The following is a 19,814-nucleotide window of genomic DNA, read 5'->3' as shown; positions in this document are numbered from 1 at the left end:
TCCTATCCTTTCTGAGTCCCTTACATACTAAAAAAATATAGTAAATGCCATAGAATCCTTTCTCTTCCTCGAAAGGTCTGACCTTGAAAACTCCCAAACAGTGAAAGAATTGAGAGTAAATAACCAGAGAAATGAAATAACAACACATGAAACACAAATTGATGAAAGTATTCCTTGTTGCTTGAGTTTGACCAAATTAGCTGGTTGTACTCTAGTGGGGATATGGTAACATGGGCCAATTGGTCATTAAACTTTCTTTTGAAGCCTAAGTCCCAAGAGAACTCCATCCTGAATTGCCTTATGAACCTCTCAATCAAGAGTTGTTTCATGGACAATAACTCACACAAACAAGGATATTGTTCCTGCAGGGATTATGTGCCATAGGTGGGATGACTATATGTGTAGGTCAGCGTTATGATTACATCGGATCCAATGGAGGGAATTATTTACAGATCTCTCCTTCATCACCACATTTGGCCTTTTTCCTTACTTTCCATAAAAAATCCCACCAAAAGTTTGCTCTAAGCACCCATTTTTGGCCGTAACACAAAAAAGAAAGAAAGAAAAAAGATGAGTCAAGTTAGAAATACTATTCTGGACTATAGAATGGTGACAAGGTACTTCCACTGAGTTCTTTGAAAATGTCCCATGAACTTGAGAATCCAACACAATTGTATTATTTCTTGGAAGAGTATGTTTGCAAAAATAAGTTGCATCTATCATCTTTTGGTATGGAATAAGAAATTCCATCGAGAACTGGTCAACTACAACGAAAATGAAGTTCTCTAAGCACATTGAATTCTTGGCAAACACAAGACATAATGAAGCTTATGTCTTCCCATGTAGTCTGATTGGTTGGCATACAAGAATATAAGCAATGGGTTTCTCTGGTACTTATCATCTTGAGTTTCTCAAAATGATCTCCAAAAAAAATGCCATGCAATTCGTCAATGGTATTTTCTAGAAACAAACCTTCAACAATGCAAAGTTGTTTGCTTTCGAACCCAATTGCTATCTCGTAAAAATAAATAATCATGGCTTGGTTGGATAGAGGTTGCCTCACACTAGTAAAAAAATGGTCCCAAAATAAGAATCATCCTGGTATTTCTCTTTTTGATAGTCATTGCTGGAGCTATTAGAAGACCAAAATCGTTAATAGATAATTGATAGAAAGTGATGAGGTTGTAGTTTTTCCAAAAGACAATACAAGTGTTTAAAGTGTTCCTCTTCATTAATACTATAGATCAAACTGTTGCCGAAGTAAATGACTAAAAGATTTCCCTGTGAAAGGCCACAATACATAATGTTCATCCGGTTCCTTCGTTCTCAATAAAAAATCTCCCTCAAATACCCTCTCCCTTGCTTTGCTTGCCTGCAAGATTGACATAATCACCTCACCAGCTAAAAAAAATGGACAATATCCCTTAAGTGCTTAGGTTCATTTACACTTTTAGTGATGATATAACACATGTAATTGAGAAAGCTAAGATCATAAGTCACAAGGGATGAATTACAAACCTGTTGTTGCCAATTTATACAACTTGTTATGAGAGAAAGTAGAACTGTTTGTAGAATTGCCCCACTTAGTATTCCAAGCCATAGACCCTTTCCTCCTAAATGTATAACAAAACCTAATACAACAGCTACCGGAATCCCAACAACATAGAATGCGCCAAGATTCACATAAGCGCCTAGATGCTGCCACCCACAGCCTCTAGAAATACCTGAACATTTAAAGAGAACACATCTAACTTCAATTACCAAGAATTTTAAAGCAAATACCTAAATGAAATTATATCAAACTACGGTTAAAGAACTTGAGTCGTGCTGAGGTGATATTGGATTTACTGTGCTTTTTTACATTTCTGACATGGGGTGCACACATAACCGTAGATGTGTTTCTTCGCGATACAAGTGAAAAGCATCTACGGTTATCCGTGCATGGCCTTGTTGTTCTAGCTTCGAAAGGGTTTTAATTAGTTCCTTTGGAAGGTCTCCTTGATAGGGCATAAAATGGGTTGGATTTTATCCGTTCAAGTAATTTGAACCCAAATTTAGCGGGTTTGGTTCCATGGGAGTGTATCTGAAAAAGAAATGGGTCGAATTTAGGTTGATGTCTCTGACCAGTGTCAAATACGGATCCATCATTATATCCACCTAGATCCGAATGATATATTGTTTAGAATTTTTTTTTTAATGTTATTCAAGATATCTTTCTTCTACTACTTTAATATAAGAATAATTCTTATTAAATAAAATAATTAAAAGGGAAAAAAATAGAATAGTATAGGAATAAGAAAAGAAATGTAGCAAATATGTTAATGGTCCGAAATTATCTGACCTGACCAACCCGAATCAAGCAATTTGGTTGGGTCGGATCTGGGTCTAGTGAAAGCAAAATGGTTTTAGCTAAATAGGATCTGAGTCAGATTTGGATCCAGATAAAAAATTCAGATATGGATCATATTCAACCCGAACCTGATTAAGCTCTAGTCCTCGACCTTCTTGGAAGAAATAATTACCTGTGAGGACACCTTGTAGGCTGTCCATGATGACTGAGAGAGAAATTAGAGGAGCCATTATCGTGACGTAATCTACAACTTCCGTCTCATTACTGTAAGCATATCCCAAAATGTATCGACTAGCGCAGATGGTTGCACTTACAATAATTGCCTCTGTGACAGCAAGAAACATCACGACACATACAGACACATAAGCTGCTTGTGGGTTCCCTGCTCCCAATTCGTTCGAAACCCGAGTACTACATAATAGAGGATGTTGTGTCTAATTAATACAAGGTATATATATGTGTATAGATATATAAATATAAATTTGCACTATGACACATATTTGAACCATCCGCATATGCACACATTCATAAAAAAATAATAGATTGGTTAAGATAGTTTATAACGCACAAATCAATGAAATTATTATGTAAAATGAAGATGGTCCGTTTTAAACTAAAGTTGGGAGTGAAAATATAAGAAAACTAAAATGAATGAGAAAGAAGTTTCAGAACCAACCTCGCAGCAGATCCAAGTCCATATGGTATGGAGTAGAGAAATGCAAGAGTTGTAAGGCTGTTCACAAGGACAATAACAAGTTAAGTGCATATATTCTCCATTGAACAATCCATGTTTAAAATCTCATCTCAAGGCAATGTTTTGGTTGCGAGAAAAACCGAGATAATATCGACTGGAGCATTCAATATTTCGTTTAGGTCATGGCCGAAATTGGAATGTCTTGAACACAGCATTTCAAAATAATCGTATTGCCCTAAATGAATTTCGTGAAAAAATTCAAGACCCAAAGGCCATTTAACTTTACCAAATCAAATAAAAAAGAGCCTTCATATTATCAAATTAAGTAAACGCTTCGAAAGTATCGTACCATATAGAGAGTACAGAAGTTTCGAGCTGCGGATTAGGTAAAATCCCGGACAGAAGGACAAGCAGCTCATACGACCACCATTCAAGACTAGCACCACCAACACATGCATAAAGTATCATCCATTAAGGACATAATAAACGGTAAAAGAATAATATTGAAATGTCAAGACCCTAAGTAAAACCTTAAATAGATAACTTACCAGACCATTAAAGTGGAAGGAAGTGCAAGTTGAAAGAAACCGCGGATCCCTCTGAATGCTTCCTTTGATAGCGGTACTCGTGTTTTCTCACACGAAGAAGAGTACATGATGTACAATGCTAGGAAGATCACGTTCAACCAATATGATATCCCAATCGCTAGAGCAGCCCCAACATATCCTAATCCGGACTTAAATACAAGAACCCAACAGAGTGGAATATGGAGACAAAGTGATGCAAAGGAGCCCCAGAGCAATGGAAGGATCAAACTTTGAGACTGTAAATATTTTGTTAGGGCTTGAAGATTAGCGTCAGCCAATAATGCAGGGATCAACCATATTGCATATTTTCCAGCTTCATCAGATATTAAAGGGTCTTGGCCTATGAGAATGAGTAGTTTTCCCATGTTGAACCATATGAGTGATAGAGGGAGACAAACCAATATGAGAGAGATTATAGCACTATAAGTATGAATTCCAAGCTTTTGATATTGTTGTGCTCCATAAGATTGGCCACATAGTGTTTCTAGTGCACTTGCCATTCCTAGCTGATTGTCACAGAGAAAATTCAATCTGTTACGAACAATTCAAACAAGTTTAGAGTATATCAATTACTTTGTGACTCAGTGAGTCAATTTGACAAACCCAGCCTAAAAATACGAAGGGGAAATTCCTGAAAACCTGCGTAGAAAAAAATTGTGAAATTCCCATTTCAGCACACTATTTATTTCAATTTTGTGAATGGTAAATTACCGTTTTTACTTCCGCCCCCCCTCCCCTGCTGCGCCGTTTTTTGGTCGTATTAAATGGTTAAAATAGTTTCTGCTTTATAAAATAATACAAAGTTTTCCCCATTTTAATCAAATTGTTTTAGTTCTAAAATTGTCATTTACTATTTCGGAAACAAAATGAATAGTGCACTGAAATGGTAATTCCACAAATTTCAGAATCTGTTTTTGTCATATTCACCAAGTAGGAGAACCAGTTTAAAATGGCAAGGAAAAACTTTGAAGAAAATGAGAGAAATGAGAAAAAACGATATATATCGGTCGGATTCATGTGACAAAATTCCAGACAAACATTCACGTAAAATGTCCTAGTAGTCGGATCTTCACACATCGAACTGCTCAGATTTGCTAAAAAAAATACATGCGCAAATTGATTAACTAACCCTTTTTTTAAATTGCAACTACCTCCCCACATTGTCTTCTTCACCAAGAAAAAAACCCCAAACAAAATTCTAATATCTCCACATTGCCCTAACTTTTGCAATTTTGAGCTCCACTCACCATCATCTCCATCTCCTTTGCAACCCCACCATTGTAGCCACTCCCAAGAAGAACTCAAGCGGCGACATAGTTGTGGCAACGATAACCCATTCTTCAGAGCTTGACTTCTCCCACAAGAGCTTGGGTTAGGTGTGAATTTTTACAAACTATGAAGTGAATCAATTTGCGCATGTATTTTTTAACAGATTTGAAGTGTTTGATATGTGTAGATCTGACAACTGTGACATTTTGTCACACAAACCCTCGCCCAGCCCCCAGGACCCCCCCCCCCCACATTATATATAAAGTCGGGTTCAACAACCGAATTTGTAGCAGAAGTTTTTTCTTATATGGGCTAAAAGTTTTGGTGGGTTGATTTTTTGTGAGGGTGATTTCTATGGTGAGGACATTATTTTCACAAAAATCAACTCATTCTGAAACTTCTAACCCCATTTATAGAGGTAAAATCTCGGATGTCGTCGATTCCTTGAGATTTATCCCTAACAATCGATTTTTATTGTTATTGATGCACACAAACGATTAAAATCATAAAAGAAGAATAATCAAATAAAATGAAAAAAGGGAGAGAAGGCAAAACACAAGATTTGTTCACGGGGTTCGTCTTAAAATCTAACCACGTCCCTAGGCTCCAAAGAGCAATTCCACTATTTTTAAAGTCATTACAAGATCTACAAAACCTAACCTCTTCTATCATTTTTTTTCTCTTTTCAAGACCCCATTTCTTTTACATAATAGCTCTCCTTATATAGATACAAAAGATGAAACTAAACCCTAATGGAATGAGTTAATAATCTTTCCCCAATCAAGGCATTCTCAACCAGCTATTTAAATTTATCATTATCCAAAAATAAATTCCCTAGGTGACTTTTGATTTCTTGATAAGATTACATTTTTAACAAAATTAAATATAACTTAAAATACACCAATCAACTCTCAAGATATGTCTTATAGTCTTCATGTGATCAATATTCATCTTATTTATGCCACATGTCTTCTACCACTTTTTACTCACATAAAAGTGGTTTATAAACTAGCAGTACAAACTAACGATTCACGATTCTTCAAGTTATAAATTGGGATTAGAAGTTTCATAATTGGCTGATTTTTTATGAGGATGATCTCCTCGCCATAGAGATCACCTTCACAAAAAATCATGCCATTCTGAAACTTTTAGCCCATATAGGACAAAAACATTTTGGCTAGGACTTTGGTAACCGAATGCTACCCATATATGTTAAAAATAATGGAAAAAATGTAATCATAATGTAAAGTATAATTTTCTTACCTGTAATTATACATTTTAGGATAATGTAAAGTACATTTTATTCTAAGTTTACAAAATATTTTTGAACGAAAAAATATTATTGAATATCTATGTATGATAACATGTTCCTACCCATAATTATACATGTTAGGATGATTAAAAAAAGTATAACCATTAAATTATATTTTGAGCAAAATTACACACTATTGAATTTTTTTATTATTTTATATTATCAAGCATTACCATCAAATCCTACCTTAAACAATGAACCAAATTACAGAAAACCATAAAGCCGTAGAAATTAATGATAGACCTACAAAAAAAAATGGATTAGGTTTTTTATTTTTATTAAAAAAATGTTTTTAAAATGTAAAAAATACATTTAAAACATAGAAGTGTTTAAAACGTGTTTTTTTTTAAATTTAAAATCTTTGAGTTTTTATACTGTTTTAATTGTAAGAGGTATGAAACATGTTTTAAACTGAGACTTTAAAAATAAAAAAACAACAGAGTTTTTGTTACTATGACTTCGGTAAATCAACCGAAGAAGAACCCTCTATAGTTTGGAAACAAACATAGGATACTTGGATGGGCTAGGATGAGTTTTAGAGTTCTCAAGAATATTGAAAATCAAAAGGGTTTCCTACACATTTATCATGTCATTGGAATTCTACTTCCAGATGAAACTACGAGTGTGTTGGACCCTGAGTCTTGTGCAAGAAGCATTGGATAGGGTCATGGTCAACCAAATAACTATCATAGCAGCCCATCGCTTGAGCACGATGAGGAACGCTAATATGATCACTATTATTCATTGATGAAAAATTGTCAAACAAGGAAAAGTGGGGGTATTTATGGTTACTCGCAATAAAAGTATGCATTAGTAACCGCTAACCCAAGATAAGAAATATTCCCTAAGAGAGATGAGAGAAGATCAATGAAAGCAGGAGAAGAGGTGATAACCAAAACAAATTCGGGAGTCCAGCCACGATTCTAGGTCTGGTTGGAAGGGTTACGTTGGTTTAGGTAGACCACAAGGTGTTTGAAATACAGAGAGGCTGGGTGAAGGACAATTAGAGATCATGGATAATTAAAAAAAGAGGCAAGGGTGATTCAGAGATGTCTTTTTTCGAAGAGGAAAAGAATTGGTTGGTGAAGGTGTTGAAAGATGCATGTATGCTCCCAGCTGGAAGGAAGTATGAGACAAATCTGTCGTCCTTGGCAGATGTCAACTAGCGTGTGGATTTGAGAATTAAAAGGATTGTTGCATCCGAATTTCAAAGCATCTGGGCAATGGGTGGTTGATGATTCCAGAAGGGGAAGACGATTTAGGTTGGCATAATTTAATCGAGAACTTAAGAGTAGTGTAAGGTATGTATTGCTGTTATGCAGACTGCTCACACAAAGATGATGCCACACGTTGAGGCAAAGAGGTTAAGATGTATCTCAATTGTGGGGCCCATGGAGAACTTTGGGAGTTGGAGGTGGGCCATCATCTATGAAGCTTCCAGTCCTAGAGTTGTATGGGAGGACGTGCTAGAGGATCTAGCCCAACTATTAAAACCTAGGGAGAAGTTTTTGTGAGTTTCTTGGGGGAACAATCATCGGATTTTTATATTCTAAAAAGGAGTTCGACTATTTTGGAGAGCTGAAGATATAAGGGTTCATGACTCTATGGTTAACTTGAGGTCTTGGTTTGCAAATTGTAATGGTTAGGCAAAAAGCCAAGAGAAAAATGGAAAGTGGTTTGACATCATCGATTTTTCTTTAGATGGATGGAATTCGCAGGTCTTTGATTTCATTGGAGAACTTTTGGGGGGCTTAATTGAAATGAAGGAGATGATGTTAGATTTTAAGTATACAAAATCTTCTACATAATTATTAATCTATTATTTTCAATAGTATCTAGAATCATGCACATGTCTTAAGAATAATATTTATATTGTTAAGAATCGAAGTTAGGGTACTTACTTTGTGCCATATCCAAATCATTGATTTAATAAATTTGTTGGAGGTGTATCTTTCTCAATCCACGTGTTTGACGAAGTGCCCAAACCCCAAATTGTAAGTTCTTTTAGTTCTAAACCCACATTCTCTCTCCTCTCTATTTGGATTAGTGATTGATGTAGATTACTATTACATAACTCTATATGTTATGTGCGTTTCTCACTCTTTTCTAATATGAGATGCCAATCCTCTTTTATAGATGGAGATAGAGGGTCAAGAGTTCTTTTCTTATTAAGTTTTCTATCTATCAATGTTTCCTACTAAATTTAAAGAGATACTTTCTAATTCCAAACGATATTAGGAATCCCTTTCAATATTAACATCTTTTATTATAGAATCCTTGTGCAATTAAACTACAAAAACCGTGAGGTCAATAGGCCACACGTTATTGAGTTCTAACAGATGAACGAGATGTTAGATCTCGATGCAACTTCCATTAAAGTGTATTGGAAAACAATTGACATCCCAAGGTGGATCATGGTGCCTAGGGCTTATTTTAAGGTGAATGTGGGTTTACATGTCTTTAGTGAGAGGCTGTTGAGAAGTATGCCAGATCTGGTTTGTCAAAGAGAGGTCGGAGATCAAAAAATCTTACAAACTGGTTCCCTTAGCCTTTGAGAGTGTAGTAGATTAGCTGTGTTAGGCGGTCTGTAACTCAGAGTTTAGGCAACCGTTAGAGAAAACGAAGCATGGTAGTACACGATTTGATTTGAATCAATTTAAACCTAAGAGTTCATCAGAAGCATCTGTAAAGGTGAAATCTCAGATGCCACTGATTCCTTGAGATTTACCCATGACAATCGATCTTCATTGTTCTTGATGCACTAAAAAATGATCAAAAATCACATAAAAAATAGTCAAAAAGAAGGGAAAGAGAGGGAAGACAAGAAGTAAGATTTGTTTACGGGATTCTTCCAAAAATCGGACTACGTCCCTAAGCTTCGAAAAGCCATTCCACTATTCTTCAAGATATTACAAGATTTTTTAACCATAGCTTCCTCTCGTCCTCTTTTCTCCCCTGAGCCTTTTTTGTTCGTTTTTTTTTTTTTTGTATATATAGAAAAACAAACTCTAAAAGAAAAGTCAAATTAAATCAGGATTTTATCCAAAATCTCTCCTTATCTAGAAATAGATATTCTCTAGTTAATTAGGAGATTATGTTTTTGGGTAAGATTACAATCTTAACTAAAAATCTACTCAAGGATATATTAATGCCTCGAGATATGCATTAATTATCGTTTAATCGAGATCTGTCCTGTTTTGCCTCTAGAGTCTGTTTAGTCCACCCAACTATGCTAGGGACCTAACTTTTCTCTGTTTACTATGTTCTATTCTATTGGCACAGTCTTCCTCTGCTCTACTCTATTTGCACAATCCTGCTCTACTCTACCAATACAGTCCTACTGTACTTTACCTGCACAGTCCTACTCTGTTCAGTTCTACTTGCACAGTCCTGTTTTACTCTATCTACACAGTCCTATTCTACTCTACCTGCATAGTCCTACTCTGTTCTGCTCTACTTGTACAGTCATGTTCTACTTTACCCACACAATCCTGCTCTGCTCTACCTGCACAGTCCTATTTTGTTATACCTGCATAATCTTGCTCTGCTTTTCTTGTATAGTCCTGCTCTGCTTTACCTATACAGTCCTGCTCTATTTTGCCTATACAGTTTGCTCTACTCTGCTACTCAGGATAGAGTAAGGTCATGTCCAATTTTACATTATTCCCATCAGGTTAAAGTAGAGTCACGAAGACCTTGCAACCCTAAAGGAGCCAAGTGGTCGCGTCCAACTCTATGTTTTACCTATCATGTAAGAGTAGAATCGCGAAGACTTTACAACCCTAAGGGAGCCAAGTGATCGCACCTAATTCTATGCTTTGCTCATCATGTTAGAGTAGTCACGAAGACTTTGCAACCCCAAAGGAACCAAATGGTTGCGCCCAACTCTGTGCTCTACTCATCAAGTTAGAGTAGAGTTGCGAAAACCTTGCAACTTGTCACTTTCAAACAACACCAAAAAAGAATAACACATGTACGAAATATAATGTGATTATTAGCTCCCAATCTAGTCACGTGATTTGATGTAGTCTTCTAACTTAGTTAAATTCTTGAAGCTAAGCTCGACTTTGCGGATTCTTGTGACTTGGCCAAGTTCATGACTTAAATAAAAACATACCTCATTTTATACCTTTATGTTGCACACAAACCAATCATCATGAGTAGAAACTGAGCAAGGCTGGGCAGACCAAGCCGATTTTTGTGAGTTGGTACTAATTGATTAGAATTGGTGATCTCCCTATGATGTATATCCTCCCAGGAGTATATCTACCACTCCCACATGAGCCTAGCCATATCTAAAGTGGTCTGGTAGTAACAACCTCATAAATTTTTACACCTTTTTGTACACCATGCCTTTCACATAGTCATGTAAGAATACATTCATAGTTTCATTAGCATTATCTTTACCCTTTTACCATCTGTATTTACTTTTTTTCTTTTGATGTTGACGCAACACCATATTTAGAGTTTTGTAATCTGCACATTTCTTTCTCTCCTGCATCTTCCAATGACTGTTACCCCAGAACAATACTAACTTATCACCTTGTACAATTGATCGTCGCCATCGTAATGACACAATTAAATCATTACTTGTGATTTCCTGATTTGCCACTACTTTTTATCTGATTAAACCTATGCCGATCAAATGATTTAATAACCAAATCAAAACCCAAAGGGGTGCCCAAAACTCCACCATCGTTCATTGATCCACCCTACCTTGTGGTTTTAGTAAGTGTTCTTGATTCGTTCCCACAGACAACGCCAGATTTTTGGGGTTAAATTCTGACGAATGATGTTGATGGACTTTGCCTCACAGATTCGAAGTCGCTCCATCCTCCTCTTCCTTGTTAGTACTAGTGTTATACCTGCTAAAAAATCTTCAACGCTCAAGTTAGAGTAGTAGAAGAATAATGGATAATACTGGTTAGACTGGCAAGCCAGGCGTTCTTTACCTTGGCCTGTCCTTTTGCTGGGTAGCACTCCGTATGTTGATCTGCGTATGGTACCACTTAACCGGCCTAGACACGTGTACGATCTAAATGGATGTGTAAGTTATTACCCTCTACAGTATCCATTTTGAATTTTGAAAAAAGACCAAAGGATGAGATATCATCTATCCTAAGGGTGAGAGATTGGCTAAAACTAGTATGCTTGGGGAAGTAGTAGGTCGACGCATCTTGGATCTAGGCTTGGAGATAAGGACATGTGTCAATTGTAAGGGACTAGGGAGTGGGTCTTGGAAACCATTGGTCTACGTGCATATAAACCTTTATTTTGTGATATTTTTGAGATCGAAAATTCTTAGATGCACGTATCGTGCTCCCTTTGAGGCCCATTCAAGAAGAGTCCTTGGACTTGGGTTTGAATAAAAGAAAGTCCATAGGCTATTTCTTGGAGGATGAACTTTTAAACCCGATGACTAAGGCCAAATTTGATTTTTTGCACTGCTTTAAAATATAGCCCAATAGATCTAAATTTCGTAACTAGATCAGCCCAACTTGAACATATCATTCAGCTTACCCAGCTTGTTACTTTAGCAAACTCCTGCTTTGCAAATATAGAAACAGAGAAGTTATTTGCTATGGAGGAGGTTGCAACATAGTGGAGATTAAGTTTGTTTGTCTCGATCTTGTGACTTTTGCATCATGGAGTCATGGTAGATGTTCAAGGACTTGGAAAAAAGGCTAACATTCTGGTTTTCTCTACGATGATATGATAAGGGATTACGTTTCTTTAGTCTTGATCACTAAAGTGATATAATCCTTAGGACGTAGAGGACATAGGAGTACCTATGAGAGGCTATAGTTTTCCAAGACCTTTCCAGACTTGCTAGTGTGGAGGGAGTAAATGGGGAATTGGAGACACCCCTTTAGTTCCACACCAATTTTTTGGAACTTTAAGAGGAGATTCAAAGATTTGGGAAGTAGGGCATAGTAAAGTGCAAGTGGTAGAGGTGCTATATGAGTAGTTGTGGACCATATTCCGAAGATGGGTTGTCTGCGGGGGTGGATTTGAATATTCAAGATGAGGAAGCATGCTTCCTTCTTGAGATTGCTCCGAGAAACCAAGAAGGCATTGTGAAGTGTTATGAAATAGTTCTTGATGATTGCTCTACAGTTGGGGAGGAGCAAACATGCATCATAAAAGAAGTGGAGATTATTTTTTGTTCGCCCCCTATAAAAGAACCATGCAACACTTCTCAAATCAAAGAGCTGGTAGATGTAGGAAATATGAAGAAATTGAAGGTCATGTTGACGAAGGCAATTTAGGAACTATAGAAGTTTTCTCCCAAGGTTTCGCTGTTGCCTTCTTTAGTTCTATGTAGTGGGAAAATGCTTCAGGTGTCCGATGAAGATTAAACTCTTCTCTTGGAATGTTTGAGGCTTAAACGATAGAGCGAAGAGAGCCTTAGTGAAAGTTGTAATTCATTTGTATCGACTACACATAACTATGTTATAGTAGACAAAAGTTGATAGAATGAACTTTGCTGGAAAAATCTATGGAATTTTTCAAAATTTTGTGACCAAGTAGGTCTATTTGAGCTACTATTTAAGTGGGTCCCACACTTTGGGGTGAGACCACTTAGGAACTTATTCTTTTCTTTGTAAAGAATAATTTCATTTATATAGTTGGTAAATGAGAAATCGGCTTCAAAAAATCCCTAATAGCCATGGTTTGTTATATGTGGTTTGTAGAACTATTAAGTTTTTTAGCAAAACTCTTTAGTCCCACATTGGATAGGAATAAGAGATTTGTCTAGTTCTTATATAGAACTTATCATATTTCTTAAGTGAATATGAGAGAGAGACTTGGATAAGCCTACGCACGCGCAAAGGGCCCATAGGCTCAAGAAGGATTTAAACCATTGGTCTAAAAAATCCTTAATGCGTGTGCGTACGCAGGAAGGGTGTAAATTTTGACAATTTGGCTTCACATGGGTGTGCGCGATGGACCCTTTTTCTAGTATTTAAGTGTTGGGCTTGGATTGTCTTAAGTCTCTTAAGAGACATCATGTCTTTTCCTTTTCTACTTGGTTTTTTTTGTTCAAAATTTTTCTTTTTTTCTCTTGTTTTAACTTACATTCTGAATTTCTCGTCCTAAATTTCTTGAGACAATTGTTCATTAATCCGTTTTCACCAAATTGTGGGAACAAAATTGTCTTAAAGACATTGTGTTCAACACAAGCCTCGATCAATTTTTATTTTGTTCATTTTTCGGGTATCTACCGAATAACAAACTCTTCCTTTATTCGGGACATTTGGAGGACCAGAAACAAAGTCATTGAGAAATGTGGGGTGTGATTGTTCTATGGTTCAAGAAGTTTATAGAGGTATAAGATATTCTAGTGGGGGTTTTCCTTATCTCCATGTTTTGCAAATGTGTCGGGGATAACCGATGCTGGGCTTTCACAGGTGTGTATGGTCTGTTTGAAAGTTGAAAGAGAAGCTAACTCTGGAATAAAATGGATGATGTGGGCAACTGTTGGGGCTTTCTCTGGTGTTTAGGGGACTATTTCAATGTTATCAGATTCTCTTTTGAGAATAAAGGGGGTTCAAGAGTTACGGCATGCACGTGTAAGTTTGGAGATTTTATGGCTTATAATAATCTCTTGGATATTCCTATTCAAGGTAAACAATTTACATGGTTTAACCATCAAAGCAATTTGATTTTAATCGTCTAGATAGATTCCTGGTGTCATCGGGTTGGGATGAGTTGTTTGGCTTTATTTCATAGGAAGCAATTTCAAATCCAATTTGTGACTACCACCCACTTTTGTTGGAAGCAAGGATTTTCAGACAGGGACCCATACCTTCTCATTAGAAGTTTAAAGAGCTCGTGGGCAGACGGTGGAGAGACATATCTTCCGAACGAAGGCCAGGGTGCATTTTATGCAGAAAACTTAAGGCACTCAAGGAGTTTCTCATCAAATAGACAAAGATTCCTTTGGAAGAATGGATGTTTAGTTGAAAGAGGTCTTGAAATGTGATTTGTTTTACTGTATGCGTTTGCAATATGATGGAAGTACTTAGTGTTGTTGTCCCTTCCTTGAGCCATTATATCCTCAAGTTAAAAGTTGCATTTTAGACAATAAAACAAATCACATCTCAAACCTAAGGGTAGATGGGGTCTGGTTGGAGGGGAAAAAGTGGTCTCTATGGGGATGGTTGATTTCTATTCTAAGCTTTATTTTGACTCGCATTTGACTCGCATTCTAGTAGACCAAGGCAGAATCCCTTGACTTTGATAGCATCTCCCAGAAGCAACACGTGTAGTTAGAAAAACCCTTCGAAGAGGACGAGGTGTGGAATATTATAGTGGACAGGAGCACTGATAAAGCACTCAGACCTGATGGCCCTATAAAGTTCTTTAAAATGAGTTGAGATTACATTTCTAGACTATGGCTCAAATTGTACTTTTCTAGTGTTGATCCCAAAACTGTTAGGGACTCAAGATATCATAGTCTTGAGATCGATTAGCTTGGCGAATACGTCGTACAAAATCATAGCGGTTTGTTGGCTAACTAATTGAGGGCGATAATCCAAGTCGTCATCAGTCCAACAATGGGCTTTTATTATAGGTAGAAAAATCCTAGATGGGGTAGTTATTGTTAATGAATGCATAAATTCCCACCTCAAGTCCAACTCTCCAGGTCTAGTTTGCAAAGTAGACCTAGATAAGGCCTATGATCACGTCAATTGGGATTTCCTCTCTACCCATTGGGAAAGATGGGCTTTGGTGATACATGGATTGGGTTGATTACTTTATGCATTTCTTCATCCTCATTTTCGATGTTAGTTAATGTAACACCTCATGGATTTTTTAGAAGTTCTTGAGGTTTGAGATAGGGTGACCCATTATCCACCCTTTTTCTCTTCATCATTGTAACAGAAACACTTGGCCGCATAGTTCAGAGAGGAGTGGCTAATGGTGACATTATGGGGTTTACAATGATTAGAAATGGAAAATCGATTTCCCATCTAAAATTTGTTGATGACACCTTAGTATTCATCGATGTCTTGTTGGAGCAAGCCAGGAGGCTCAAAGGATTTATATGCTGCTCCGAAGCGGTGTTGGGTATCCTTGTGAATATGAGAAAGAGTAAGGATTTTGTAGTGCGGAGTGTTCCAAATGTGGGATTTCTTGTGATTTATTTGGGATGGCCAGCGGTCAATCTTCCAACAATTTATTTGGGGTTTCCATTGGGACTTGGTAGTGGAAAGGGTGAGTAAAAAATTGGTAGCTTGGGAAACAAATTATCTATCAAAAGGGGGCAAGATCACTTTGATTAAAAGTGTCATGTTTAGCATCTCAATATATTTCATATCTTTATTCTGGGTGGCCTGAAGGGTGGAGTTGCAACTAGACAAGGTAATCTAGGACTTCTTGTGGCATGATAAAACATCACCTTGTGAGTTGGAAATGTGTGGGGCGGCCTTGGCATCAGGAAGTTTGGCATGGTAGATTCAATACTCCTAGGGAAATGGCTATGGTGTTTTGGTGTTGAGGAGGATAGCTTATGGAGATGTCTTGTCGCTTCAAATTTTTTAACCAACTCGCTTAGATAGGAGAGCGAGACAAAAAATGGTGCACATGGGTGTGGAGTATGGAAAGAAATTTTGAAAGTGCTTCATTTGTTAAGGATGAAAACTCATTTCAAGGTGGGAAGATGAAACATGGTAAGATTTTGGGAGGATAGTTGGTGCAGACATGGACCTTTAATGGAGGAATTCCTATCCTTTACTCAATCTTCACAAAGAAAGAAATGCTTTTTGATTTCCAATTTTAAAATATGACTAGATGGAATGTGGAATTAGGACTTTGTCTTTCGTAGAGGCTTTAATGACTTGGAATTAGAGGATGCTTGGATGCTAGTTAATGCCACAAACTCATACCAAGTTGAATCATATCATGTTGATGCTCGGGAGTGGTTGGAAAACAAAGATGGAAGGTTTTATGGAAGATCTTTCTACCAATCGATTGCTAACGAGGGGCATTCAAACTTTTTGGGAGTTGCGATTTGGGAGCTTAGAGTGCCCTCAAAGCTATCTTTCTTTGCATGGACATCGGTGCTCAATAGGATTCAGACCTTGTACTTTTTTAGGACTAGAGGCTTTTGTTGTGCTAGTTGTTGCGTGATGTGCTAGAGTTATGTAGAATTGATGGTATATGTGTTGCTTCATTGCAAAGTGGTTACCGAGGTGTGGGTCCATTTTTATAGCCTTTTCGGACTTTTGGGTTAGTTCCTAGCTTTTGTCAAAGATTTTTTTTGAGTCATAACTAACTGATGGGAGATCATTCTCAGGGGTTAAGAGAATCTTATGGAGTTTCACTAACTTTGTGAGTTGGTGAGGCTTGTGGTTTGAGGGAAAAATTCGACTCCCAATCTATCATCCATTCTATTCTATGTCTTTTGTTCTTATGATCGAAGATTTCTGAAGAGTTTAGGAATATTTGATTCAAAGATTTTGTGGTAAGATGGGATGGGGTGTGTTGTATCTCACGAGATTAATGTCATTTTACTTTGTCTCTCTAGCTTGGTTGGCCTCCTTGTTCAACCTTGCCTTTTAATTAATGAAGTCTCTTTGCTTATAAAAAAAAAACAACATTTGTCATTTCATTTCCTAAACTCCCTAGGGTAGGACCATTTTACTTCAAAAGTTCCCCAAAAACCTATATATAAACTCTCATGTTTCACGAGAATCCGATGCTCTCAAGTTGCTTTCTCTCAACTTTAAATCCTACCAAAATCCCGACTCTACATCTCCAACCTTCCCTCAATTCAAAATCCTTACTCAAAAGCTCTCAACCATTTTTTAACCTATAACCTTCTACAAAGAACCTTCAACCCTTATTTATCCTTAAACTCTACACTAACAATTTCAACCTGCAATCCAATCCACCAAAAAACTCAAGCTCGTTGAAGAACTCAAACAAGAACTTTAAGGAACAAGGTGGGTTTAGATAGTAGTTTTATTCTAAGCATTTGCATTCTTTCTTCTTCTAACATATTTCTTTTAATTTTTTAGAAATTCCTAGGATGTTATGAAACACCCTCTTTTATCCCTAGTAAGTTTGACCTCAACCTTATGCTTGGAATGTGCATGAAAATCTGATCGAAAATGGTGGGAATTGAAGCTTCTTAACCTATTTATCTCTCTTACATCATAATGTACACAACACACACACACTCACATCACACATGCTTGGTTATGATGAAGAAATGTGTTACTCTTTTAGTAGGGTTGAAACACAAAGTTTCTAGTCATGCATGCATGTATTTAATACTATGGATTGATAGAAAGTTCTAGTCATGGAACATTCCTAAAATACCTAAGTCAACATTCCAATTTACCAAATTGTTGAAGTAAAGACTTGAATGGGGGTGCCCTTCTCCAGAAGACAACCCCTTATGTATCTTACAAACATTAAACCCTCTTCAAAAGAAGTACATTTGTTTACTTATTGCACAACTACTTCCTCATGCATTCCATTTATTGCATTTTGTTCCCTTCTTTTCTCTTAATTTTTTTCATTTCCAAATGATCAAGTTTTAAAGATAAACCACCTTATAGTAGAGAGAGTGGAGTGCCTAATATCTTCCCTATTCTTTAATCGAACCTCCTTACCTAGATCTAGATAGACCACGTCTATTTTCTATGAATGAGAGTCACTACAAATGCTATACAAAGTTGATTTTCTAAAATACTATCTTTGATGACCATTCTCACCCATTTCTCAAAAGAATGGTGATGACTTGAAATGACTTAGTAATAAGGATCACATTATTAACTTTTCATGTTTGCACAATGCATCTAAAATAATTAAAATGATTACTTTTTATAATTTAAACTTATTATTTGATACAAATATGATCATGTGACACTGGTTTTTGCTTGGCAAACAAGGTGGTTAGTTGTCATGTGAAACTTGATTCAAGGGGGTTTGAACTAGTTAGTGGGATCAACTTTTCACACACCTTTACCAATGTAACGAAGTTGGCATCTATATCTTGTGACCCACTGACCATATGGGTATGTGATCCATCCCTTGGTTAATCTACACACAAAAGGTCAATTTGATTGGTGATGTGCATCCATTCATAATAGCAATGTCTTAAGAATCTTTGCTAATCGTTAGATTTAAATTCATTGAATTTACATGAGATTAGATCTAGCGATACAAATTATCAAATACTATGATTTTTAGTATCTAGGTTCACCTAGTGATGGACCAAATATCCATAAGGTCAGTGGGTACCACGCCCCACCCAAAAAAAAAATGTCACGTGGCATGAAATTAGATGCACCCTAGCTTTTGGAGATAATCATTTCTGCCATATAAGTGTAACACCAAATTTACCGTACTACCCTCGATTTTATTTTTCTGTTCATGATTGATTGCTACCTTATTTAAAAAAAATAGAGAAAGGTCAACATAACTTTTCCCAAATCACAGATAAGTCATCCAACTTTCACAAAATTACAGATGACCCCAAAACTTATCAAAGTTATTAAGCGAGAGAGTCAAAGAGAGACTTTAGACTTACAAGAAGGCTGAAACCAGTAACACCAGTGAGAGAGGTAGCAATTGCACTGCTAGAAAGAGCAAGTTCACCGAGATGACCAACCATCATCATAGAAATGAGTTGCAAAAAGTATTGAGATAAGGTCACAGCCACCATTGGTCCTGCTAAGTAACTAACCTTCTTCACCTCCTCTCTCAATACTTCCCATCTTAACTCCTCTCTTCTCTCTACATATTTCTCCTTCACTAGCAAACCCTCCTCTTCCATCTCTCTCGCTCTCTCCTCTTAAGGAAGAGAGAAGAAGAAGAATAAAGACTCTGACATATTTTAGTCCTATATAGAGCGATAGAAGATTGAGGAAATTAACTTTAGGTGTTGATCACAAATACATATCCCTTGTGTTGGCGCCATGTCTAACCAGCCTTTGAACCAACCCATGACACAACGTCAAAACAGGAATATTTCGGCATCACTGTAGCGGTAAATTTGACGGCCCTAAGCCGTCGTTTATATTTCGTCGGTCCAAAGCCCACGTTTAGGCCCAGAAAATATTTCGACAGACTTGGCCCACCGAATTTTTCTATCGTTTTACCGGCCCGTTCTGTTTTTCTATTTTTCTGTTTTTCTCTTTCTCTCCTTCGAACTCTCCCTGTAAATCTCTCTCGCTCGAACTCTACTCTTTGTCTCTCTCAATCTCTCTCGAACTCTCGTCTCTCGTCTCTCTATCTCTCTCGAACTCTCGTCTCTCGTCTCTCGTCTCTCTATCTCTCTCGAACTCTCGTCTCTCGTCTCTCTGCCTCTCTCGATCTCTCGAACTCTCATCTTTTAAGTCTCTGTCGATTTCTCCTCTCTGTCTCTCTCGATCTCTCCTCTTTAAGTCTCTCTCGATCTCTCCTCTTTGTCTCTCTCGATCGATCAATTTATAAAAGTTGCTGATCGTCTTCTTTGACTTAAGCTCAAATCCTCTTGATCTCGTCGTCATCTGCGCCTTCCAAGAACTGAAGCTCAAATCCTTGATCTTCTCTTCTCAGTCATTTGATTGGTTCAGATCCAGTAAGTATTGCTTCACATTTCTA

General features: G+C 37.0%; 1 protein-coding gene across 2 annotated transcripts; it reads right to left on the bottom strand.

Annotated features, from left to right (window-relative positions):
- Positions 1 to 1,135: 1,135 nt before the first annotated feature.
- LOC147398203 (protein DETOXIFICATION 12-like) lies at positions 1,136 to 19,171 on the bottom strand. Of its 2 annotated transcripts, none has more exons than XM_086447358.1 (7): positions 18,760 to 19,171; positions 3,593 to 4,137; positions 3,394 to 3,480; positions 3,027 to 3,083; positions 2,523 to 2,761; positions 1,519 to 1,724; positions 1,136 to 1,372 (listed from the first exon to the last, which is right to left on the bottom strand). In XM_086447358.1, exons 1-7 carry the CDS (start codon positions 19,003 to 19,005, stop codon positions 1,238 to 1,240), a joined length of 1,515 nt encoding a protein of 504 aa, XP_086303484.1. In that variant the 5' UTR covers positions 19,006 to 19,171; the 3' UTR covers positions 1,136 to 1,237. The 2 variants fall into 2 exon arrangements, with proteins under 2 accessions (XP_086303484.1, XP_086303485.1); XM_086447359.1 differs by having other exon boundaries at positions 3,593 to 4,162; positions 18,760 to 18,897.
- Positions 19,172 to 19,814: the final 643 nt, after the last annotated feature.

Source organism: Akebia trifoliata, chromosome 7 (genome assembly GCF_017979445.1).
Source record: "Akebia trifoliata isolate Shusen 1 chromosome 7, ASM1797944v1, whole genome shotgun sequence".
Taxonomy (NCBI): Eukaryota; Viridiplantae; Streptophyta; class Magnoliopsida; order Ranunculales; family Lardizabalaceae; genus Akebia; species Akebia trifoliata.
The sequence above is the reverse complement of the archived record's forward strand: the minus strand, read 5'-3'. Positions and strand labels throughout refer to the sequence as shown.

What these genes read in the sequence shown, in the direction of transcription:
- LOC147398203 (XM_086447358.1), bottom strand. Translation starts at nt 19,005, where the DNA reads ATGGAAGAGGAGGGTTTGCTAGTGAAGGAGAAATATGTAGAGAGAAGA. An exon ending in TTACTGGTTTCAGCCTTCTT is followed by an intron (nt 4,138 to 18,759) that starts GTAAGTCTAAAG and finishes TGTGACAATCAG; the next exon opens with CTAGGAATGGCAAGTGCACT. An exon ending in ACTTCTGTACTCTCTATATG is followed by an intron (nt 3,084 to 3,393) that starts GTACGATACTTT and finishes CCTTGTGAACAG; the next exon opens with CCTTACAACTCTTGCATTTC.